At 37.2% G+C, this 26,676-nt stretch overlaps 2 protein-coding genes across 4 annotated transcripts; both read left to right on the top strand.

Moving 5' to 3' along the window:
- The first annotated feature begins 9,806 nt into the window (after positions 1-9,806).
- On the top strand, positions 9,807-13,998 carry enam (enamelin). 3 transcript variants are annotated; one of them, XM_022681627.2, is made up of 8 exons: positions 9,807-9,904; positions 10,970-11,030; positions 11,181-11,204; positions 11,322-11,396; positions 11,517-11,549; positions 12,547-12,576; positions 12,888-12,950; positions 13,231-13,998. In XM_022681627.2, exons 2-8 carry the CDS (start codon positions 10,977-10,979, stop codon positions 13,717-13,719), a joined length of 768 nt encoding a protein of 255 aa, XP_022537348.2. In that variant the 5' UTR covers positions 9,807-9,904; positions 10,970-10,976; the 3' UTR covers positions 13,720-13,998. The 3 variants fall into 3 exon arrangements, with proteins under 3 accessions (XP_022537348.2, XP_022537347.2, XP_015459707.3); XM_022681626.2 differs by having other exon boundaries at positions 11,319-11,396; XM_015604221.3 differs by lacking the exon at positions 12,547-12,576 and having other exon boundaries at positions 11,319-11,396.
- A 3,119-nt stretch (positions 13,999-17,117) lies between these two features.
- On the top strand, positions 17,118-26,075 carry cnga1a (cyclic nucleotide gated channel subunit alpha 1a). The gene is made up of 7 exons (XM_022681628.2): positions 17,118-17,346; positions 19,615-19,758; positions 20,543-20,590; positions 20,674-20,886; positions 20,976-21,080; positions 22,159-22,265; positions 22,809-26,075. The coding sequence occupies exons 2-7, from the start codon at positions 19,634-19,636 to the stop codon at positions 24,359-24,361; spliced, it is 2,151 nt and encodes a 716-aa protein (XP_022537349.2). The 5' UTR covers positions 17,118-17,346; positions 19,615-19,633; the 3' UTR covers positions 24,362-26,075.
- The last annotated feature ends 601 nt before the right edge of the window (positions 26,076-26,676 follow it).

The raw sequence follows: 26,676 nt of genomic DNA, 5'->3' as shown, positions 1-26,676 counted from the left end.
CTAAAAGTACCAGTATTGCTCAGTAATGGCACTCTGACTAAAGCTCGTTAAGTATTATGTCGCGAGTTTCAGGTAGGAAATTATAACAATTATATTACAATTAAGTTATAATAGGAGAACCTTTACTAACCATGAGTTCAAAAACCAAGATGGCCACCAAACACAGTAGTAAAGCATTATTATACTATATATTATAACTTCTATATATTTATCTATATGCATCAGTTATACATCCAGTACCATCCGCCTTTTTAAGCTGTTTGGGTGCACAAATAGATTATAAAGAGTTTATAATGTATAATGCACTGATATCAACTACTGTAGCTAGATATGCCAACCTTGTGCACAACATATGGGGAATTATGTTTATATATTTAGGTCAGATTCTTAGGTCAGATGTTTATATATTTAGGTCAGGTGCATGCTAATGATATTCCAGGTAGTTACAATGGGTTTGTAATCATATTTTAGGTGTTTAAGGTGTTTATCAGCAGTGGTTGCTAGAGTGTTGCTATGTGGTTGCTTTGCTATCCCAGGTGGCTACTATGGTGTTGCTAGGTAGTTGCTCTGTTATTGTCTCTATAAGTCTCTTAATTTCTTTAAATAACTTTATTTGTAAATTAGTTTTATGAGTGTAAAGAACCTTTTAAAACATCTACGATTTAAATAAATACTGAATAAAAACGTTGGTACCACTTTAAAATAAAACTACCTTTATAAAGGGTTTATAAATGGTTTACAATTAGTTTATTAATGGTTACTAATTAGGTTGTAAATGCCTTAAAAATCATTAATAATCAGTTATAACACATACGTAGAAAGAGCAACAGTATAGATGGCTGTGGGTTCACTATTAGGAATTAGTAACCATTAATAAACTAATTGTAAACCATTTATAAACCCTTTATAAAGGTAGTCTTATTTTAAAGTGGTACCAAAGCGTTTATTTTTAAGATGATGGGTTATATGTGTTTATTCTTTATTCTTTATAGAACTAAAAAGAGGTATTTTAACTTATATAAGAGTAGTGGAACCAAAACAAAACAACAAGTAAAAAGGGTTGAACGTCATAGCCTATAGTATTAAAGAGGGAAATATTGGAAGATCTAGGTGTTCCATTTATTTCCATTCAGTTCTATTGTATCTACTGATGTATAAAATCAAGACTCTAGCCATGCAGTCTGCCTGTACTGACATTTATAATACATTTATCTTACATACAACTAAAATTCTCAAACAGATTATTAAATAAAAGTGTCTTTTAATGGAAAATGATCGTAATACTTCTACTGAATTGCATGAAAAAACTTTATATGTACTTTAAAATAAGTTTTGCAAGGAAACAATAGCTCTTATAGGATCTTATATAGGATAATCCTCCATAGAATTGATCTAAAACTTTATACATTCATATGATTTCATATCCTTTTTTTGAAACCCCTTCTAAAGAAGAGTTTAATTGGTTACGCACCAGGAAGGCAGGAGTCTAGTCATCCATCTCTTCATCATCTGCTTCGGGTGAACGGACCTGTAACAGCATGTTCCTCATCAGCCACTCGTCAGTATCTCAACAGCTTCTCATTAGTGCCCCAGTGTTGTAACTCGGCATCAAAGTCAAGCCTTATCTCTAATTAACACAAGTGAACTCTGGGAAATTAACTTCTGAAACAGTAGTCAGTCGTGAGTTTTACACCCACAATGCTTTCAGACCGAGTTAAATCTCTCCATTCTGATTGTTTCTCATTGGTTCTAATTGCTTTATATTGTCCTCACACTTCTATTCTCTTCTCTGCACTGCTGTAACATTGCAAATTTCCACACTGTGAGATGAACCCTTGTGTGGTGTTCATATTTTTGTTACTCGTTTACTTTGTTACTTGTATTTAATTCAGCAAAATTAAGCAATTTTACATTAAAATGCTTTACACATGCTTGCTTCACCTAAATTGCAAGCAATATAAACAGCTTACATGGTTAATATTTGCTCTTTACCTTTCTTATGTTACATTTCGTCCAAAAAGTAGTAAAAAGAGTAGAAAATTTGTTTAGTTTCAAATTTACAAATCAAGCAATGTTTATTAGCCCTTGGCCAAACATACTGTATGTAATATAAATGTGTAGGGGGGGGGGGGGGGTACAGTGTGTGTTTATCGAAAATGTGTTTTGATATATGTTTTTCACCAAAAATGAGCCAATGCCAATGATTTTGAGTTAGAAAAAATATATTTTTAGTATCATTTGACGAAAAATGAAAACGTGTCCCACTCGGTTCTGATACATCAGCTCACAGACGCAGCCTTGTGCTGATCCACATCACCCTAGGAGTGATGTGGGGAGAGAGCGCCATCTACTGTACTGTACCCACCCGGAGGGAACAGGGCCAATTTTGCTCCCTCTGAGCGCCGGCAGCTTGATGGCAAAGCTGCATGAGCAGGGGTTCGAACCTGCGACCTCACGCTCATAGTGGCAGCGCTTTAGACCACTGGCTGGACCACTCGGCGCCTCCAATTTACAATTTTTAAACAGGAAACACAGACGTTTCAGAGTTTAATCACTGGAAAAAGAAAGAAAGATGGTTTACCGGAGCAACGGGAGCCATGGGGGCCACAGGTGCTACTGGAGCTGCTCTTCTGAATCCAGAGAAAGGGTACAGCTACAGAAGAAGAAAGTAGGGGATTATGGGTAAAGTCCGTAACATAATAGTTATGATATTGCATCAAAAAACAAGCACCGCTTCCTAGCAGTGGTTCCTAGAGTGTTGCTATGTAGTTGCTTTGCAATCCCAGGTGGCTACTACGGTGTTGCTAGGTAGTTGCTCTGTTATTGGTAATGTAGGTGCATGCTAATGGTATTCCAGGTAGTTGCAATGGGTTTGTAATCGTATTTTAGGTGTTTAAGGTGTTTATCAGTGGTTGCTAGAGTGTTGCTATGTGGTTGCTTTGCTCTCACAGGTGGCTACTATGGTGTTGCTAGGTAGTTTCTCTGTTGTTGGTAATGTAGGTGCATGCTAATGGTATTCCAGGTAGTTGCAATGGGTTTGTAATAGTATTTTAGGTGTTTAAGGTGTTTATCAGCAGTGGTTGCTAGAGTGTTGCTATGTGGTTGCTTTGCTATCCCAGGTGGCTACTACGGTGTTGCTAGGTAGTTGCTCTGTTGCTTGTAATGTAGGTGCATGCTACTGGTATTCCAGGTAGTTGCAATGGGTTTGTAATCGTATTTTAGGTGTTTAAGGTGTCTATCAGCAGTGGTTGCTAGAGTGTTGCTATGTAGTTGCTTTGCTATCCCAGGTGGCTACTACGGTGTTGCTAGGTAGTTGCTCTGTTGTTGGTAATGTAGGTGCATGCTAATGGTATTCCAGGTAGTTGCAATGGGTGTGTAAATGTATTTTAGGTGTTTAAGGTGTCTATCAGCAGTGGTTGCTAGAGTGTTGCTATGTAGTTGCTTTGCAATCCCAGGTGGCTACTATGGTGTTGCTAGGTAGTTTCTCTGTTGTTGGTAATGTAGGTGCATGCTAATGGTATTCCAGGTAGTTGCAATGGGTTTGTAATCGTATTTTAGGTGTTTAAGGTGTTTATCAGTGGTTGCTAGAGTGTTGCTATGTGGTTGCTTTGCTCTCACAGGTGGCTACTATGGTGTTGCTAGGTAATTGCACTGTTATTGGTAATGTAGGTGCATGCTAATGGTATTCCAGGTAGTTGCAATGGGTTTGTAATCGTATTTTAGGTGTTTAAGGTGTTTATCAGTGGTTGCTAGAGTGTTGCTATGTGGTTGCTTTGCTCTCACAGGTGGCTACTATGGTGTTGCTAGGTAGTTTCTCTGTTGTTGGTAATGTAGGTGCATGCTAATGGTATTCCAGGTAGTTGCAATGGGTTTGTAATCGTATTTTAGGTGTTTAAGGTGTTTATCAGTGGTTGCTAGAGTGTTGCTATGTGGTTGCTTTGCTCTCACAGGTGGCTACTATGGTGTTGCTAGGTAATTGCACTGTTATTGGTAATGTAGGTGCATGCTAATGGTATTCCAGGTAGTTGCAATGGGTTTGTAATCGTATTTTAGGTGTTTAAGGTGTTTATCAGTGGTTGCTAGAGTGTTGCTATGTGGTTGCTTTGCTCTCACAGGTGGCTACTATGGTGTTGCTAGGTAGTTGCTCTGTTATTGGTAATGTAGGTGCATGCTAATGGTATTCCAGGTAGTTGCAATGGGTTTGTAATCGTATTTTAAGGTGTTTAAGGTGTATCAATGGTTGCTAGAGTGTTGCAATGTGGTTGCTAGGCAGTTGCTAGATGGCTGCTATGGTGTCTCAGGTGGTTGTCAAGTTGTTGCTGTGGTATCTCACGTGTTCTGTTTAACAAGACACGAGTATTTCCCTATTGAAAACTAATACCTAAACACTGATGCATGGGTTTCTCTACAGAAAGTGAATAGAACAAATGAACCTGTACTTACCACCTCAACACTAGCTCTTCCTGGAGCCTGAGGAATCTCGTGTTTGATGAAGGCCTGAGATGGGAAGAGCTAACACACAGAATATTTTCTTATGAAAACTTGTAGAAAAATATAGCAGCTAAATCTGCTTCTTAAATGTTGCTTCAATACTGACTTAAATATGAATATGATTTAATATTAACCGTCAAATGTTTGCATGTAGCATCAAACAATATTATATTTAATTCAGTAAACTTACAGATCTGGGCTGAGCTGCAGCAACATGTGGGACCACCTGAGTAGAACAAAGAGAAAGAAAAAGAGAGAGAGAGAGAGAGAGAGAGAGAGAGAGAGAGATAAAGAGAGGGAGAGAGAGAGAGTTTTGATGTTACTCCTGCTTGAATACCTTGGTACACTTAATTGTACCTAAAACATATTGAGAAATGTCTAAGTATGCTGTAAATATACTAACACATTTATGTTCTTATCTAAAATATATTAAAAGTACATTAATATTATACTTTTATCAAATGTTTGATTTTTTTTATAAAAGTACAATATAGTGTATTTTAAATAAATAGACTACTATAAAGTACACTTTCAGTTTAGTGTAATTCAATATTCTTCTAAAAAAATATTTATTTCCAAATATATTTTGTACATTTTTTTTTTTAGCAAAGTGTGTTAAAAACACACAGTATTTCGCTTAAAGTGCAATGGTGCATTTAAAAATATGTATATTCAGGTATTACATTAATATAACAGTTAAAATGTGTTCCAATGCTCTGTAATTATAATTAGGAAAATATAAATATAAGTAACTTAAAGGATACAGTGTTAAATAGCATTTAAATGTTAAATACCCAATACTTTTTATACCCAACGAAGTATATACTAGAAGTGTGCTACTTACAAAAGACAGAAACATGAAGCAAATTTGTACTCTAATGTAAATATATTAAACATCAATTCTTAGTACATTTCTAATATACCTGGTGTATAATAATAGTGGTACAGTTGTAATACACATTATTAAATGTATAATCATTTTACTGTAAGTATATTTAAAATATGGGGTTACATACATTAAATGGGGGTTAAATGTTTAAATGTTACTTAAATTCCATTTTAGTACGATTAAGTACATTAAGCACAATTTAAGTAACAAGTACTATTAAATACTATTTTTATACTGTAATTAAAGTATAATAAGTACTACAAGGTAGTAGTACAAGGGTAGTGTACAGATAAAGATAAAGAGCAAGTAAGGAGACACATTCTTACTCCTAGTGTGGCTGAGGGGCGCTGTCTTTCCAAAGGAATTAGCTGAAAAGAGAGAGAGAGAGAGAGAGAGAGAGAGAGAGAGAGAGAGAGAGAGAGAGAGAGAGAGAGAGAGAGAGAGAGAGAATTTTATTGGGCCTAGGCTTCAAACCAACAACCCAATGAGCTAAATAGGTCAACTAAATTATCAGCCATGCTACAGTATCATTGGATCTATGGATAAGACCTTGATTAAGACCCCAACAATGGCAGCTTAGTGGACCAGAGTTATGAACCAACAACCCTGTGATCAATAACCCAGCATCAGAGGTGGAAAAAAGTACTGAAAAATTGTAATTAAGTAAAAGTACCTTTATTTTGCTAAAATTCTACTCAAGTAAAAGTAAAAGTAGCCACCTAAAAATCTACTCGAGTAAAAGTAAAAAAGTACTCAATTTAAAATGTACTTTGAGTAAAAGTTACATAGTTAATTTTAATTATTTGATGTAAAAAAGTAAAAACAAATCATAAATTAAATTGTTTTTAATGAACTATTAAGCAAAGTAAATTACTTGTGTCAAAATGTCCTTGAGTCAAAGTAAAATTACCTATTTTAAAAACTACTTTAAAAATTACAAACTACTCATAAAATCTACTCAATTACAGTAACGTGAGTAAATGTAATTCATTACTTTCCACCTCTGCCCAGCATGCAGTTCACTGGAACAGGGACCTGAACCCTGGAGACTGATGTTATTTCAAATAAGCTATTCATGGCCCAAAATCTCTATATCAGATGATTTTTTTTTTATTATATAATAAATTATTATATATATGTTTAAAAAAATAAAAAAGCTTACAACTTACATATTCCACACTGGTGTGATGTGAAGGTCCAGCCTCCATCTAAACAAACAGACACAGAGACACCAGTACAAGAATGTTTAGATGCATAAAACAGAATTAAATAATACATTTTCACAATAATCTAAAATCTGGATTGATTTTAATTTGGACTAGCCTGTCGCTGAGGGCTCAGATAGGTACGTTCCACCTCCAGAAACTGCATCTGTGTGTACGTACAGAGCGAGAGGCATCATTATAGCGCCGAGTAAACACTCGTAATCTGACATATATCAAACGTAATTATGTAATTTACTCACAGGCACACACATTGCGGTGGCAGCGATGCAGGCGAGGAGGATGATGGTCTTCATGGTGGAGGAAATGTCTAAAGAAAAGGGGTTTAAAGGTTAAAGGCAATATTTAAAAAAAAAATGACTACCAAATACTAATGATATCAAATTTTTTGCATGAAATAATGTGTATATAATGTGTAAATTAAGATTTTTTTTTTGTAGAAAATGATAATAGAACAGATAACACAGTAAATATGTTTCCCCCAATAAAATGACTGTTGTGATTTAATAAAAATATATTTTTATATGTATTAATTCTGGGTCATGTCAATGGAATATCTGATTTTTTTTATTTTTTTTATTTTTTATACCAGATTAGAGATATCATTTTTTATTGAATTAAAAATAATATTTATATTTTTTCTGGTAAAATATTTCTGTAAGCAACATTTCTTTCAGTATAATATTGTTATTATTTAAGACTTTGTTTTATTTATTTTATTTATTTATTTTATTTCTGTTTTTATTATTTTATTTTGTTTAGCTTTTACTTTACTTAGCTCATATATTTATCTAAAACTATTTTTTTTTATTGATACCTATATTCTAATTTGTCTTATTGTTTCTTGTATTTTGTTTTTATCCTATAATTTGCTATGTACTTGAGTTGAGTTGAGTTTTTAAGTATTATGCTGCAATATGACTGCAAATACTCTGCATACTGGAATACTGAAAGAAATGGGAATTTTGGTAAAATTGATCAAAAGTAAGCTTTTTTAACACAATATTATTTTTTATTTTATTTTTTATTATTTTTTATTATTTAACAATGTGCTTAACTGTAAAAGATTGTTGTGTCAATCATATTTAAAAAATAAAAATATATAAATGTATAATACAAAACAAGTGAAGAGTTCCATACCTTTAGTCTGATGACAGAGAAAGTGTTGAAGTGTTGAAGTTGGATAAGTCGGGATGGATACTGGGTTTAGAGCACAGCAGGTCTTTATATATTTACCTGAAACTGCATACCTGTCAATAGTATCTGATGAGTTAGCAGAGAGAAGAAACCATAAGACTGGATTTCGCCCTCACAGCACTTTATCTCACTGTTATCATCACCAGATCTAAATAACTTCACACTTAATTAAACTAAATATAATTTACAGTGTGTGAAGAGTTGCAGTGTGAGCTGCTGGGTTTGGAGCTAATGATGGGTTTAGTGTTAATGATGCATGATATTCATTATATCAACACTGTCAGCAGGGGCTCTGTCAACATATTCATCAAATTACGTTAATTGTAATATACGTGCCATTAAACACATGCAGAAAATGGGGAATAAACTGGAACATTTGGTGGAAAAATAAGCTCCTTAGATATTATTCAAAAGACCGAATACCTTTGGACCACCTCAAAAAATGGTCGTTTTCTCTTGTCCAACACATTGGGTGACCAACTCCTTTGGCAAATTTAACAATTAAAATAATCTCTAAATAAACGACTTCCTCTTGTATATTGTTGATCTACATCTCCTTTACTTATGAAAACAATTTCTTTGGTCTACACTGTTTTGCATGTTACAGTTTTTATGCTATTAAGTTGTGTCCCACAACATGCGCTCAACCCTGTTACCATAAGGAATTTTACCTGCAGAGAAAGAGTTAAAAATATTACTGTCTACTGGCACAAAGGAAGTGACATCACAAGGACATTTTTTTTTGCTCACATGGCAAGACCAAGAGTAAGTGCTCTAACAATTTTATAACAATTTTTTTTTCCAAATATGTTTTAGTCCAAGTTGTGTGTGTCACTCAGTGAACTCAACCCTGTTACTCATATTGTAAGACTAATAATGAGTAGAGTCAAAATTTACTTTATATACTTATATAACCATGATTGTCCTTGATCTTGTATACATAGCTAAATTTTACAGTTAGCATCTGTTCCTGGGGTAAACCACAACTTAGCCTAGATTTACAACCCTGTTACTCACAACCCTGTTACTGTAAGTTACCAAATATATTGCATAATCTAATTAAAAAAAATGTTTTTATACCTGAGCTTGACGAATCAAACTTTTTAATAGTCTATTACCTGTATTTAATAAATATATGACTAAAAATGATCAACTTGAAGATCAAATTTTCAGAAGTGACCACCCCTGAAATTCTAATTAAATACCCCTGTTATAGGTGATCAGCTTGGGCTTGTGTTCTTGCGTTAACCAGATAAAACATTAAATATTTAGCGTCAAAGTCAAAGTAAATGTAAGAAACATTGCATTTGTTTTCATGTTTTATTTGCATAAAGTCCTGCCAATGCTTTTTCATTTGCCAACATTTCAGAACAATCATTGTAGTTCAATTTCAGCACATTCCATATCTTCATATTTTCATACTTGAGGTTTGAGCTAAACTATGTCAGCACTCACTACTGTATAAATGACCAAATCAGTGTTTTATTATCCAGTACATAATTAACAAATCCCTCAATCATCCAGACTGATCGATCTCCAGCAGGCCTCAACCCAAACAGGAGCAGCAGGGGGTTCTGGGGAACCCAGACAAGAATTAAGCCATTTAGCCTGTCAGACTGATCCCAACAATGGTAAGATCTGAGATGATTTATCACGCTGTCTCCATATCTCCAGACAAATCTGCAAGGCAAGTCCCTCTCAACTCTCTAATTAACTGCTTCTTGAAACTCCAGCACTGACGCCACTGTGTAACCGGCTTTGTTTTAGCCCGTTTTCATGCAGCCCTCAAAGCCACCTTCAAGCAAACACGCCGCATATTTCCGACAGCACTGTCGGGCACAGACAAACCCCCTCCAGAATCATCTCAAGTGGTGGGTGATTGCTGTCTTTTTTAAGAACTGCGCACCAAGCGGAATTTTTTGCAGCGTATAATTACACATGATGAGCCATTAACGTTTCTGACTCCTTTATGAAGAGCACGGCTCTGTGATTGGTCCGTTCTGGAAGTTCTTGACTATATATATTGCATCTGTGTGGAGCAATCAGGTACTCTGCTCCTCCAAGAGACTCTACACAGACGCATCACTGTATAACTGCAGAAGACGTAAGTACAGCTTTGCTTGTTACGACTATCTCCACAGGAATTTTAGAACCTAAGCTAACTGCTACTCATGGATAATGATGGACCATCCATGGGGACGTTCTTGTTCTCATCTAAGAACAACTAGGCTAACTGCTACCCATATGTTGAGCTCAGTGCTCTGCTTGACTCATGCTATCCAAGAAAAGCTAGCCTACTGCTAACCTTGGAGGATGATTGACCATGGTGATGTTCGGGTTGAGTTTGGCCACTTCTTAACTTGGCTCATGCTCTCTAAGAACAAGTAGTTCTAGATGAGCGAGTGCTCTAAGTTCTTGACTCATACTATCTAAGAACAGCAGGCCAACACATACCCATTGATGATGGACCATGGCCAAGTTCTCATTGACCTTACCTAGTGCTTAGTCTGAGTTTTGCTCTTTAAGAACAGCTGCAACCCAAACTAACTGCAACCCATGGATAAATGTTGAAGTTTCTGTTGAGAAAAGTCAGGGCTTGACTTGACTTTATTTATGCTATCTAAGAAAACAGCAAATATAAATGCTACTCATGGATAGACTATGATACACAGTGACCAGCTAGGCTAATCGCTATCAGTGGATGATGGACAATGGTGAAGTTCCGGTTAAGCTCAGCCATTGACCAATGCTATCAAGGAACAGCTAGGCTAGCTGTTATCATTGGATGATGGATCAGTGCTTGGTTCTTAACCTGGTTTGACTCATGCATATGAGTCACGAATGATAGACAACTCTGAAGTTATTTTTCCTATCCAAGAAAAGCGAGGTTAACTGTTACCGACATGAATGAAACACCATGGTAAAGTTTTATTAAGCTCAGTCAGTGCTTAGCTTAGCTTCACTCATGCTATCTAAGAACAGCTAGGCTATTACCCATGGATGATGATGGGCCATGCTAGCATCCTCATTGAGCTTAGCCAGTACTTAGATTGCTATCTAAGAAAAGGACTATCCATGGATGATGATGGACCATGACTCAACGTAGTTGGGCTCATGATATCCACCCTTGCATAACTTAAACCTTTTGTTTTTCTGTCCTGTTTTCCAGGGTCAAGATGAAAGCTGTGGCAATCTTCTTGTGTTTTGTGGCCTACACATTCGCTGCCCCAGTAAGTCACTTGTAACTTCAGCTATAAAAACTTACTTACTTTTGAACAAAATGTCCCAAATTGACATTGAATCAACAGACCTTAAAATACATTGTGTTGTGTGACAGCTTCATCCACACATTGTAATTACATCGTTTTCCCTTTCCACAGGCGCCCGACAGCGGCAGCCAGGAGGTAAGTCTGCAGTCCACAAACCATTCATTCATCAAATTTAGACAGATTCTACACATTACCTTTAAGATTGCTTTGTGAAATTGATGCATGTCCCTGATTCATGCCCTTATGTAGCAGCAGATAGCTGCCCATGCTAACACAGCCCTGCATCTGATGGAACTCTACAGGATGTATGGCCACCTGCAGCAACAGGTCAGTGCCGGTGAAATGACTTGATTTGCTAGCAGTCCATTGCAATTACGGTCCACTGAATCCCAAAGGCAATCACGCAAATATAATTCTTTTTTTGTTTTTTTCCTTTTATGTTCACAGGGTGTCGCAGCTCCTGCTCCAGCTCCAGTTCAGGTGTGTGTCCTGCCTTTTTTCTTATAATCAGTAGAAAATTGAGAAGAATAAATCCTAACCTTGGACAACCATTTCTAAGGTGGCATGGGATACCCCAGACAACCTAATGCCCATGTGTGGCCCAACTGGGATCAAGACAGTCTCAGCCAACATGGTTTTGTGTGGTTCATAAGGGTGGAACATAGGCTAGGTGGGTTCCAGGTGGACATGGGCTTTGCGTAGTGCCTTAACCTCACCAGGATAGTTCCCAGTTGGACTACCCATACAGTCCCCAAGGGCAAGTTATCTGGGAACCCAGTTGGGGTTCTAAAGGAGGTCCCATCCCTACAACCCACCATAGTCCCACATGGGTCCTATCTATCCATCCATCCATCCATCCATCTAGGGCATATTATCTGACACCACAGTTGACAACACCCATTGGGGCCAAGCCAAGATCTAAAGAGTTTTGTCCATGGGATCCCCACATGTTGGCCCCACATATGGATATCCACCATATCATTATGGTTAGTGATGGGACCAAAAGTAGTACCTTGAATAAGGGGCCTAAATGGGACCCAAGTGAGATTAACGTGAGCTGTAATGATGGGCCCATTGGGAAAATCCCAACCAAGTATCTGTAACAGTACATCTACAAACCTATTCAGAGCCCACCTAGCTCATGTTCCACCCAGGTGAGCCCACAGACATGTTGTTGGATCATTGGAACAAATAGGCATTGCATGTGTGATTAGATTATATAATAATAATGGTTATTTGAAATTTAAGTAGATAAATATGCCGACCCTCTTGAGTATACAGATATCTTTAAAGGACCAGGGAACCAATGAGATCAAAGAGGCCACTATGGCTGTTCAACGTCTAAGAGCTGAGGGGTGGGGTGCGGAAAGTGTGCAATAGAATTTCATTAGAAGTTTTGTACCATTGCATTGTGGCATAAATCAACAGCTGTTCAGGCATCTCTAAACATATCTATGAAACATCTCTTTTTCCTCAGGCACAGGCTCAGTCTGTTCAACCTCAGCAAGTAAGGACTTCCTTAATTGTAGTCAATTACGTAAAAAAAGTCATGGGACAGCAGTGTGTAAATTGATTTCAAGTGTGTTACATTGACCAATGTGCTCATGGCAAGGCAATGTGGATCGTTTAGCAAGACTGGATAGTTGGATAGGTGCCAGGTTGTGCAAGCAATTTACATTCCCTTATCAGTATCCCTAACAGTTTCACTTGTGTGCCGGTAATATGTAGTCAGACGTAGACAAGACAAATCGTGGGAACACTTTTCCCATTCACAATACAGTATGAACACACATTAATAGCTACATTAATGTCTTACAGCCCTTCCTGTTTAACTACCCAACCCTGCCCAGAGGAGGAGATAACTCTGATGAGGAAGCACAGGTAAGTAAAACTGTGGTTTCCAGTTCTGCTTGTTCCTGGAGACCTGAAGAATGTTCCTGCATGGCAAAGGTGGCAAATTGAGTTCAGGCAGTTGAAATGAATTCAGGATTTTTGCTTTCTGGTCCTGAATTATCCACCACTGCTTCTAAACAAAAAGACAATGGTAGAGATCCCTAGAATTGGGAATGACCACCTCTGAATTAGAAGATCTCTTAGAAGATCCAGTTGATTCAAATTGTAATAATAGCACTAATTTCTTTTTCCTTCTAATCTTTCCCAGCCTAATTACGCTGCATTTTACCCTCCCCATGGCTTCCCAGCTGTACCAGCAGCACCGGCGGCACCAGCAGCCCCACTGAACTCCGATGAAGCCGAGGGAGCAGAAGAGGCCGAGGCCGTAGAAGCAGAACCAGCAGCTGAAGCCGAACCGGCAGCCGAAGCCGAACCTGCAGCTGAAGCGGTCCCAGCAGCCGAAGCGGTCCCAGCAGTCGACCCTGCAGTCGACTTAGCAGTCGACCCATTAGTCCCTGTTGCCGCTCCCATCGACCCCGCTGTCATTGACCCCCATGTGGCTGTTGAAGTAGGCATTGAGGTTCCTGCCTCCGCAAACATCCCTGCCGCCGATGTCCTCGCAGCTGCCACTGCCATAGCTGCCGACCCGGCCCTTGTCCCCCAGGGGGCGCCGGTGGCTATTGAGATCGACACCACAGTGGTGGGGCCAGAGGTTGGCGCTCCAATCGTTGCGGACTCTCCTGTCCAACCGTTTTAATCACCTCCGCCCCATCCCACCCCGCCCACCCCAACAACTATCTATAAGATTAATCAGCCACATCACTACTGTAGAGGATTCACAGTTAGCAGCATAGCTCGGGAGGTGGGCGGGGTTACAGTTTACATCCAGTCTATGTGCGCGAAAGGTTGATTTGTGTGAACCTCAGTGTGAAAATTGAAGCTCTGGGAGTGTGAGGAAACCTCATGTATGATTCAGTCTTTTCTCTGTATTTTTGTCTACGCTTGTTTTTCTTCAAATTAAACATGTCTGTCTTCATCCTGCAATTCAGTGGTCTCTTTAATTATAGCTAGAACCTGCTCAGGCTGTGAGGAATTTTATCTTGCAGCCCTGGGATAACTTTTTGATATATTGGGATATTTGTTTTTATTTGTATTTTACTGTTTAAAGAGGTATTTATTGGACGTTTGTTATTTAACCATTTAACAAAGAGAATATGGATGTCTGATTTTTCCCACTAATATATGCTCCCATTAGTAACCCCATAAATCGCCATATAGCATATGAAAAAAAAGAAAAAGTAAAAGAAATCTGTTTAGAAATGGTCAGTTTATGGAGAAATGTGGTTCAAAACTGGTCAAAATCAGAAAGAAGAACTTGAACAGATACATTTCAAGCTTTCAAGTTAGTTTTATAATGGTCAAAGTGGTTGAAAACCTGCTTATTTAGTAAAAAACATGGTTAAGCAACTTGACTCTTAATACTTTTGACCACCACAACATATGATTTTAGTTGAGTTTGGTGATTCATCTGGTCTATCAGTGTGACCACATTTTGTGGTAAACAGTTGCTTCTTAAACTAAATGTGGTAAAACCACTCAACAGGATGCTTTATGTTGGGTTTGTGTGGTTAATTATAATGCTGCAGTCCAATAACATTAATTTAGCGCAGAATAGCATTAACTGACATGTAGAAATATAGCAATTTTGACTGTTAAAGTTCAGGAGAACCACAAAACGTGATACAGCAGGGTTTTTTTTTTAGCTCCCATCCATTTCTGCTACTGAAAATCAAGATTCGACCCAGTCTGCTTGGGGAAATATGAGCCTAACGATAACTACAGGGTGAAATATGACTTCTTCAGTCGTCTGCAGCGCTACTTGATGCCCACTAAACACATAAACACAACATCCTGACCACAGTGGGTGCCCATGCATTCCCATGTTCTCTTTCTGGAAAACCGTAATATGGGCACCCCATGCTAAATTTAAAAACACCACATCTTATAATGGTCACAGGGGTATCTAATCCAGACTTGGTTGAATCTCTAGAACTACTAATCAGAGTAGAATCATCCACACAACTTCTACATTATTCTCCTAACTATAACTCTGACTGAAGCGACTGCAGAGATAGTCGGTGTGGTTAGCGAGTGAGGCGGATCGCTATAATAGGATCAGGGCTGAGATCTGGAGCAGAGTGTTGACTCAGCAAGTGTCTCTCTGCTGGAGCAAATCCCCCACTACTCACTTTCATTCAGACAAGCAGAGAGACAGGACTGGGTTCCAGTCAAACTCCAGTCAAAAAGACCTCTGATACTGTTAGCACTGTTCCAGTTAAAATTTCCTACCAGAAACGAGGAAATTCCAATATCCAAGCTCAAATGAAGCTCAGCATTAGCACAGACACCAGCCCTCACTAATCAAGTATCTCAGAGTAAAGGGAACTGATCTGAGATCACCTCCTATCTGCTGTCTATTAGAATCCAGTAAACTATAACTGATCCTGGTTCAGAGGTGGAAAAAGTACTGAAAAATTGTAATTAAGTAAAAGTACCTTTACTTTGCTAAAATTCTACTCAAGTAAAAGTAAAAGTACCCTTCTAAAAATTTACTTTGAGTAAAAGTTACATAGTTACTTTTAATTATTTGATGTTAAAAAGTACAAATCATAAATTAAATCTTTTTAATTAACTATTATTCCAAATAATAATAAAGTATTTGTTCAGAGCACCCCATAAAACATTTTCAAGAACAAGTGGCATAGGTTTCAATTATCCATTTTTTTCTTTATTTTTAAAAGGTTATGGTCATATATGTGACTATAAACTGTATTTTTATAGTTTTACAGTTCATTATTATTTTTTTAACTTGTCATTGCTGTGCTTTATCTGATATTTACATGTTATTTTTTTACATTTAAGCAGATTGTTTAACGTTTCCAATAAAAAATTAAGGAATTATAATTAAAAACATGAAATCATATAAAAAAAGAATGTTGGTCGGCTCATGTGCAGTGCTGTAAAGAAGCACATATCGATGGGTAGCATAACTCAACAGAACACTGGTTCCCCCGAGCACAGCTGATTCACGCAGCGTCTCTCCCGCTAACCGTAATAATAAACACTGCTGGGAAAAGTTCAGCTGCGCTGCCATGGAGAACAAAACTCAATTTTTTCCCCCCTGCATTTTATTTTTTACTCAGTAACGGGGAGTTTTCCAATGTAGTGAAGTGAATTACTTGTCTCAAAATGTACTTGAGTAAAAGTAAAATTACCTATTTTAAAAACTACTTAAAAATTACAAATTACTCATAAAATTGACTCAATTACAGTAATTTAAGTAAATGCAATTCATTACTTTCTTTGAATTCTTTGAACTATTCTTTGAAATCTGCAAATTGGTGAAATAAATCAAACAATCTATTGAATATTCCTTATATTACTTTTGTTTAATACGTATTACCAAAATCAACACTACACTACGAGTACAATTACACCTATTTATAATATTCCATGTCTTTTCCCAATAAGACACATCCATGTCTCTCATTTCTGTTTAAAACAAAATGCTAAAAGCTAAATGAATAAAGCATAATCTGGCACATCAACACATTCTGAGAGTGATTATTTAAAACTAGCCAGAAACATCCAATAAATATCACAAAAAACATCTCCTAGAACATTAAAGAACACTTAAAAATGATCCTGCTTAACATTTAACTTTTATTACTATAGGTTACATAGTTTTCTGACTCTTTCTGACTGAATGCAAAGCTAAAAATACAAGCTCTAAAGCATTATGGGAGCACTGCTCTCTTTTAAAACTGTAAAATCAACATATTTCTTTAGTCCTCAGTCACATATTGTCCAATGTCTTGCCGTTCTGAACTGTATTTGACCGTTATAATTAAGTAATTTTATGTAAAAAGCTGTTTTTTGTTTGTAAAACACAATTTTATACTGTATTTTCCTATCAGGGACTTTAGGGATCTTTAGTTATCAATCAAGCAATCATTAGTCATGCTTCATTAATAAAGAGAGTACGCCAACATGTTCAACAAACCCAAGCAGTAGCCTATGAGAGCAGGGGGGTAACTGACTTTGCCACAGTCATTTCATCCTCTTATTACTCACCCAATCCTTTCCAAGGTCAGCGCTCTGGATCAGTGGAACAGAGCGACGTTACACCTCACAGACTAATTACCCAGACTCCCCTTCTTCTCCTCCACACCAACATACTGTTCCCTCCATTCTAATACACTGCTTTTTCAATCTGGGTGGAGCTGAATGATACAGAAAAGGATTTCTGATGCTTTTCTCAAGAACTTCAACCAAGAAAAGATGATCAGGCTACTATGCTGAGAGGATAAGTCTGCTAAGTTTGGTAAGTACTGATCTCTATGGTCTATGGTCTCTTTAATATTTATAATCGGTAGCACTTTACTTGGATGGTCCATTTTATGGCCTTGTTGATGCTCAACTGACATTCAACTAACACTGAATTAAATGTCCATTAAATTTAACTTAAATTGAACCCTATGTTGAATGTAAATGATTTAAAATAGATCTTAACCCTACACCTAACCCTAACCTTAACCCTTAATCAACCCTAAAATCAAACCCTACACCTAACCCTAACCTTAACCCTTAATCAACCCTAAAATCTAACCCTACACCTAACACTAACCTTAACCCTTAATCAACCCTAAAATCGAACCCTACACCTAACCCTAACCTTAACCCTTAATCAACCCTAAAATCAAACCCTACACCTAACCCTAACCTTAACCCTTAATCAACCCTAAAATCAAACCCTACACCTAACCCTAACCTTAACCTTTAATCAACCCTAAAATCTAACCCTACACCTAACCCTAACCTTAACCCTTAATCAACCCTAAAATCTAACCCTACACCTAACCCTAACCTTAACCCTTAATCAACCCTAAAATCTAACCCTACACTTAACCCTAACCTTAACCCTTAATCAACCCTAAAATCTAACCCTACACTTAACCCTAACCCTAACCCTTAATCAACCATCAAATCAAACCCTACACCTAACCCTAACCTTAACCCTTAATCAACCCTAAAATCTAACCCTAACCTTAACCCTTAATCAACCCTAAAATCAATCCCTACACTTAACCCTAACCTTAACCCTTAATCTACCATAAAATCTAACCCTACACCTAACCATAACCTTAACCCTCAATCAACCCTAAAATCAATCCCTACACCTAACCCTAACCTTAACCTAAGCTTAAAATCTAACCCTAAACCCAATCCTAAAATATTAAGATAAGTGTTTGGATTAGAGTTAAATGTTGGGTTATATTCAATAGAGAATCATTTACTTTCACCTTTTAGTTCATTTGTATTTAATAGACATGTAGTTGAATGTTAGTTGAAAGTCAGTTGAGCATCAATCAAAGACACCATCAAATGGACCATCCGAGTAAAGTGTTACCTTATAATCTAGCATAAAACATGCATTTTAGATCCCATTCAAACATAAATATTTTAAAATATTATTTTATTAGGAAAATAAACAAAAGGCAAGGCTATAATGGACACAACCTCATCTTTTTCTGTTCCCTACCCCCAATTACTACACCTTTACCTGTTGCTTTAACAAAAGCAAAATTGCAATGTTATGTTTTAATGTTATGTAAAAATATTGTTTTATATATTGGTCTTTTAATAAAGTAATAAAGTAGTAAAACATAAAAAAAAAACGTTTGAACATATATGTTTTGTATATATTGTATACTGTTCCTGATAAAGGGACATAACAGAGGGGTTAAATAAAAGTATTGCAATAGTTAAATGAATAAATAAATAAGTATAGATCGTTAAACAACGAATATAAAACAGTTAACATGCATGAACAATGCATTGCTCCCTATAAACAGCCATGTTTGCAGATGCTTTAAAGATTAAACCAAACTAAAAAAATAAAAAGCACTTAGATATCTGAATAAACAGACCATAATATATATATATATATATATATAATAACATTTAGAAAATTAAGTTGGCCTTTTGTATTGTTTCTGAAATGCAAAAGGAGTATTATGTCAGTCTAGTCTAGTCATGGCTCTGGAGAACATGATACTCTTTATGGTGTACCACAGGGCTCAGTAGTAGGTCCAGTCTTATTTTCTTTATTCACACTGCAGCTGTGACACATTATTAAGGAGCATAGAATGAGTTTTTTTTTTTATATAGCTACGCAGATAACACACAAATGTAAGTATTAAGGATAAATTAGTCGAATGATATCAATTACTCAGTATCCTTAAAAATCCTTCAACTTGCTCCAGAAATGAGTTACAAATGTCTTGGCATTTTACAGAAATGATAAGCTTAGATATATTTTGTTTATACATACCTTTATCTATTTTAAATTATTTTGTTAATTTTTCAGTTTATTTCTGTTTTGTTTTCTTACGTTTTGCATTTTAAATTCATGTTGTTTCTCTTTATCTTGCTGTTTATTACCTTATATTGTTAATTAAGCTGAGCTGCATTTCATATTTGAAAAAAAGTACTATATAAATAAATGTATTTTTAATATTAGTTTAATTGTTGTTATTGTTATATTATATTATTATAAAGGAAGAAAATGAATTTTCTCATAACCTCACAGAACTAAGAGATAAGAGACCATGACGATTGTGACCAATAAGACGACTCTTGCGGTGCCTCCTTCAGGAGAAGATAATGAGGATCCTCGTCCTCCTGCGACTCCGAGACGCCTCTTCAACGTGAACAACAGCAACAATAACGAGGAGTAGGCATTTCTACTTTTGGGTTTATTATACATTTGTTACGACTGCATGCATACGTCCTAAACGATCAATGTTTAATATGGATTAAATCTCATAACTAACTCTCACTACCCCTCCTGAGAGATAGTTATAAAATTAATATATACAGCTCTGGAAAAAAATAAGTTTCTTTGATTTTATCAAATTAAAAACCTCTGGAATATAATCAAGAGGAAGATGGATGATCACAAACCATCAAACCACCAAACTGAACTGCTTGAATTTTTGCACCAGGAGTAAAGCAGCATAAAGTTATAAAAAGCAGTGTGTAAGACTGGTGGAGGGAAATAACATGATGTCATGATGCATGAAAAAAAACTGTGATTAAAAACCACCAGGGTTATTCCACCAAATATTGATTATTTCTGAACTCTTAAAACTTTATGAATATGAACTTGTTTTCTTTGCATTATTTGAGGTCTGAAAGCTCTGCATCTTTTTTTTTGTTATTTCAGCCATTTCTGCACATTTTCTGCAAATAAATGCTCTAAATGACCATATTTTTATTTGGAATTTGGGAGAAATGTTCATTTTACTCAAACATAAACCTATAAATAGCAAAATCAGAGAAACTGATTCAGAAACTGAAGAGCTCTCTTCATTTTTTCCAGAGTTGTATCGATACATTTTCTAATCCAAAAACACAAGGAATCACAAGCATCAACCTGTGATTAATCATGATTAGTCGCAGAACGTGATTAATTGACACCTCTAATCCATATGTCATTGTTGTGTTTTTGTTTTCAGAGAAGAAAAGGACAAAAAGGAGACAAAGGAGAACAAAGAGAAAAAAGAGTGAGGAGCTTCATCACGTTTAGCTCAGTGAAATCTGTACATTTCTTCTTCATTACTTCATTACTTCTTTTTCTGTCCATCAGGAAAAAGGAAAAGAAAGAAAAGAAGAAGAAGAAAGAAGACAAGGAACAGGAGAATGAGAAAGAGAAGGAAAAGGAAAAAGAGAAGGAAAAGGAGAAGGAAAAAGAGAAAGAAAAAGAGAAGGAAAAAGAAAAAGAAAAGGAAAAAGAGAAGGAAAAAGAAAAAGAAAAAGAGAAGGAAAAACCGAAAGACAAAGATAAGGACAAAAAGGAAGGGTAAGTGCCATTTGTGCATTTAAATGTTCAATCAAAAATTCTATTTTTTCAATATAAATAAAAAAAAAAACATAATTGTCTCACTTCAGGCCTAAGGAGGTGTTTGTGATTAATCCAGCCAGTAACCTGTATTACCAGTGGCTGCTGCTCATCACCTGTCCAGTCATGTATAATTGGACAGTCATCATCGCAAGGTACGTTTTTATTTTTTATTTTTACCTATTTATTTAACATTAACAGCTATTCTTTTTTTCTCTTTGTGAAGTTCAGACTAAAGTGTCTAGTAGTGACTGTGATTCCTCAGAATCTACTTTACAATTATACCAGTTATTTCCAATTGGTTGAGAAATGTTCTGATATTACCAGTACTGCAAGTAATGGCACTCTGATGGAAGCTCCATACACTCCCGCCCCTGATCACTGATTACTGTAGTAAAATCACAAACAAAACAGACGCCAAACAAAAGCTACAGTAAATGCTGTACTGCTGCCAGGTTGGTAGGTAGGGAACTGAGGTGGGTGTGGTCTGAGATACGGTCTTTGATCGGCCAATCAGAAGGAAGCATTTTCTGTTGTAGAACAGGTGATTCAAATACAGAGCAGATTAATACGGAACGGAATATGGTTAATAAAGTTATGCAACACAAAAAAAAATTGCGTGTTTTTAATAGTTTTTAACACTGAATGTCTTTGGTAAAGTGTGATTTATAGATTATACGTGTAATATAATCCATTACATCACATAATGTTAATTTTTCTTAACGATTACAACCATATTCTGTAATTCAATCATAATTTTTAATGCAGATGTTTCCCTGTATGTTTGGGAGGAAGACAAAAAATAGTGTAGTGTGGACTAGGCCTGGCGGACTAGAAGCTTATTTTTACTGTATTACAATATCTCTATGTATTATTGATGCTTTTTATTTATATAATTTGATAATTAATTCAAATGTTGAATGTTGAAGTTACTGGCTTTAACAGAGAGTACAGTTTAGCTCCATATTCCACCTTCCACATAAAATAAAGAGACAAAATTTCAGCATAAATAAAAAGTAATCTACCTTCTGATAACTACAGTAAGCATCGCAATGTTATATTGCAATAGAAAACCAGGTTTAACTCACTAAAAGAACGTGAATCAACTTGTTTTGATGGCTCATCATTTTTAGGTGCTATCTTATCTTTTTTTCCAGATCTGTATATAGCATTACATAGTAATAATGGATATTTTCACTGAAGTAACTAATGGATTATTATTTTTTTATACAGAGCAAGTTTTGAAGATCTCCAGCATAAATATCTGATGACATGGTTCTTCCTCGACTACATCTGCGATTTGCTTTATGCTGCTGATGTAGCCTTCAGGGCACGGACTGGTGAGGACAAACGATGTTGAAAAATCTAAATTAGATGTAGGAAACTTTATCTGGAGCACCCTACAAGTCAAAATCTCTACTCCAAAGTCAGGAGAGCCTTTACCGACCTCCCCAAAATCCAAGATGGCTGCCCTACACAGCAACAGCAGTAAAAAATGAAGTAACACACAGCACTGTCCAACTTCTGTCAGTGGACCATGGTGTCTTCATGGTGTTTGGATCTACAAAATACTGTAAAATGCATTAACAACTGGTATCACAAACATTGCTAACCTGGAATATTGCTAACAATGCTAATCTGGAGATAAAAATAAGTGGGTCATATTTTAGTTGGATTGTCAAACCTTTGTACTTAGATAACCGATTTTTAAATCAGTTTTAATCATACTCGTTCAAAATCCTTAGGTTGATTTTAGGGGTCAAACAAGACTCTTGACATAATATGACTGCATTATTTTATTTGTTATTTTTATTTATGAATGTGATTGAACTTTTGTCGTTCATGCTTCAGATTTTCATGATTTTCTTTCTTTCTTCAAACAGGATACCTTGAGCAGGGCTTGCTCGTCAAAGACGAGAAGCTCCTGCTCAAACACTACACGTCCAGCTTTCAATTCCGACTTGATGTCGTCTCCATGATCCCCACTGACGTGCTGTACTTCGTCCTGGGGCTGGACTACCCCGAGATCCGCATCAACAAACTGCTGCGCATCAGCCGCATGTTCGAGTTCTTCGACCGCTCCAAGGCCATGACCAACTATCCCAACTTGTTTGGCATCTGCACTTTGGTCATGTACATCATCATCATCATCCACTGGAACGCATGCATGTACTTCTCTTTCTCCAAAGCAATCGGCTTTGGTGCGGATCCCTGGGTTTACCCTTCGCTCGAGGAGCCGGAGTTCGGGGACCTTTTGAGAAAGTACTCCTTCAGCCTTTACTGGTCCACCCTCACGCTCACTACCATTGGTGAAATGCCCTCCCCTGAGCAGGACTCTGAGTTTTTCTTCCATGTGGTGGACTTCCTGATGGGTGTGCTGGTCTTCGCCACGATTGTGGGCAACATCGCCACCATGATCTCGAACATGAACGCAGCGCAGGCCAAGTTCCAGGCTCGCATTGACAACATCAAGCAGTATATGCATGTGCGGCACGTCAGCAAGGACTTGGAGGTGCGCGTCATCAAATGGTTCGATTACCTGTGGACCAACAAGAAGGCGCAGGATGAAAGAGAGGTGCTGAGGTATCTTCCAGACAAGCTGCGGGCGGAAATTGGCATGAACGTACATCTGGACACCTTAAAAAAGGTGAGGATCTTTGCAGACTGCGAGGCTGGCTTGATGATTCAGTTGGTGCTCAGGTTGCAACCTCAAGTCTTCAGTCCCGGTGACTACATCTGCCGCAAAGGTGACATCGGGCGCGAGATGTACATCATCAAGGAAGGAAAGCTGGCTGTGGTGGCTGATGACGGAATTACACAGTTTTGCGTTCTGGGTGATGGCAGCTACTTTGGGGAGATCAGCATCCTGAACATCAAGGGCAGCAAAGCCGGGAACCGGAGGACGGCCAACATCCGGAGCATCGGGTACTCTGACCTCTTCTGTTTGACCAAGGATGACCTGATGGAGGCCTTGACTGAGTACCCCGAAGCCAAAACCATGCTGGAGGACAAGGGACGGCAGATCCTTTTGAAAGACGGTCTCCTGGACCTGGATCCAGCCAATATCAAACCAGACCAGAAGGACCTTGAGGAAAGAGTGAACCGCATTTACGGCACCATGATGCTGATGCAGGTCAAAGTCAAGAAGCTGCTTGGAGATTACGAGAAAACCGAGAAAAACCTCAAACAGCGCATCAAACTGATGGAGCGTTACACAGGGGAGGAGGTGGAAGAGGAAGAGGAGGAGGAGGAGGAGGTAAAGGAGGAAGAGAAGAAGGAAGAGGATGCTGCACCAGAGCCAGAGAAGAAAGATGATGAGGAGGAGAAGCCTGCAGAGGAGAAGAAGGCTGAGGAGGAGGAGGAAACAAAGCCAGAGGAGGAGGAGGAGGAGGATAAGAAGACAGACGAGGAAGAGAAGATGAAGACAGATGAGTAGAATTGAATTAGTTTAAACTGAGCAACTGTGCAATAAAATGTTTTCCTCAAGTTTGAAAAATATGGTAACTTCGTGTTTTAAGAGTTGCTCAGGACTAAGACACTAAGGGATGAATTATACTTCTGCGTCGAGTCAACTGTCTACAGCGTAGCCTGTGCAAGTGGCCTACGCCGTTGTGAGCATTTATAGTTGTGCTGGTGCGTCCGCATTGCTGTAGAGTTTAATTGTGCAGGTGGAAATGCAAATGTATGCGACCAAGATACACATATTATAGGCTGTATATTCGACACAGAAGCATAAATTGGCCTTAAGACTCTATGGTACTATGGTCCTTAGGCTGCAAGTTCGAAAAACCCAGGTCATGCTCCTTCAGCATCAGCAGCCAGAGCCCGAGATAGCACAACTGACCTTTCTCTCTATGGGTGGGTTTTGTAGATAGTGCTCTATCCCCTCATTACTCCCATTGTGACGTTGGCCAGCACTGGCATCTGTTGGCTGATGCTTCAGCGCAGAGTATCTGTCAGTTGTTTTGGAAAAGGCTCTCCTAGTGAAGGGAGCATTGCAATTCTCATTTGGGGCTTTCACATAGGTGAAATTTGGGCTAGGTGGGCTCCAGGTGGGCCTGGAAGCTTAATTTAGCTCAATTTAAGCTCACATGGGTCTTATTTAGGACCCTGGTTCAATGTTTAACCCCTTCTGGTCCCTTTAATGACCTTGTTATCTGGTTAGGATAATTGGCTAAGCTAATTGTAAGGTAAATAACAAAAATAAATATGATAACATGTAGAACATTCTGGAACACAACCCAGCAGTTAAAATAAATAGCAAACAAATCTGTGGTATTGCATGAAGTGTTTAGTTCCCCAGACCCTGATTATGTTTAGTCCTGTGCTAAAAAGGGCTTTTCGAATGTAAATCACCACTTGCACTACAATTTAGCAATCTGCGTCCACATAATCAGCCCTGTTTGTTTATGTCACGTTTTGAATGGCTCTCACACATGTTAATACTAGTAAATTAGGCCCTTCTGTATTCATAGCCAATCGCCAGCTCAACATAAGTGGTGACCAATCCCGCACCTGGAGCTTCACCTCCTCACACAGCAGATTTCCTTTCCAGTCCAAACCCAATACAGCCAATTTAACCAATCAAACACTTTCAAAGGCACTATTTGTATATAAGTGTATGTATAATGTAGGGTGGTCAATGGTTGGGAGTTAAAGTGCAATCAGAAGATTAAGAACTGGGCTGTTGACCAATGGTCTCCATGATCTTCAGTGGCAGTACACTCAAAGGACCACTGGACTGCAGCAGAGAGTTGGACAAATGTTCTGAGAATGATGAATTTAGTATATGAATACATGATGAATTGTTCTTTTAGGGTTGTATAAATGTGATGTATGGAAACTTCATTTTATTAACTTCATCAGTTAATTATAGTCATCATTTTACAATATTCATTGATAGAGTAACTTTAAAACCATGCTCTCTTCATCTTTTATCTTCATCTTCACCCATAAACCTCTAATGTAACATTTTATAAGGACTAAATCTTTTATAAGCTCATGTTTTACAGACTTTTAATCTTTATATTAGCATAACAGTGATGTTAAAAGAACATATAGAGATAGATAAAGAAATGTATCTTTGTGTTATAGGGGAGATTTGACAGTATATGTAAATAAGTGTTAAATAAATCTGTATATTTTGCTGATTTGTGAATAAAATGGAGTTTTCTTTTCATGTATGCTAAATAGCAGAATATACCAAATTACAAATCATTATTTTTTTTTATTTTTGATTTCATATGCAACCTTTTTTTATAGGACAGTGTTTACACAATAGCTATACCATTAATGAGCATTAACTTATTGTACTGTAACTATAACTAATGTGCTTTAATTGCTGTTCTGCAACAATAGCTGTAATTTTACTGTAGTTGAACCTTTTTGTTGGCTTTTCCAAATGGACATGGTTGGGTGGAGAATTTTCCCAACCCTTTTTCAACATGCTTGGATTACTGTACCTGGGATCATACAACTAGGGCTGCAACGATTAGTCGGTATAAGCGACAATGTCAATTTGTCTACTACACAACAGATTTATACATATTTATTCACTAAACATCAGTACTCTCCATGTTTAAACAACATTTAAATGCCTTTTAAATCTCATGTTTAGCTGTTTTTCTGTTATTTTTAGAGATGGAGGACGTGGCAGCAATAATCGTTGACTAATCGACTAATCGAAAAAATGATCATCAGATTAGTCGACTTCCAAAATAATCATTAGTCACAGCCCTACATACAGCCGTT

The sequence above is a fragment of the Astyanax mexicanus genome, chromosome 25 (genome assembly GCF_023375975.1).
Source record: "Astyanax mexicanus isolate ESR-SI-001 chromosome 25, AstMex3_surface, whole genome shotgun sequence".
In the NCBI taxonomy this organism is placed as follows: domain Eukaryota; kingdom Metazoa; phylum Chordata; class Actinopteri; order Characiformes; family Acestrorhamphidae; genus Astyanax; species Astyanax mexicanus.
This window is presented reverse-complemented; position numbering and strand designations above follow the sequence as displayed.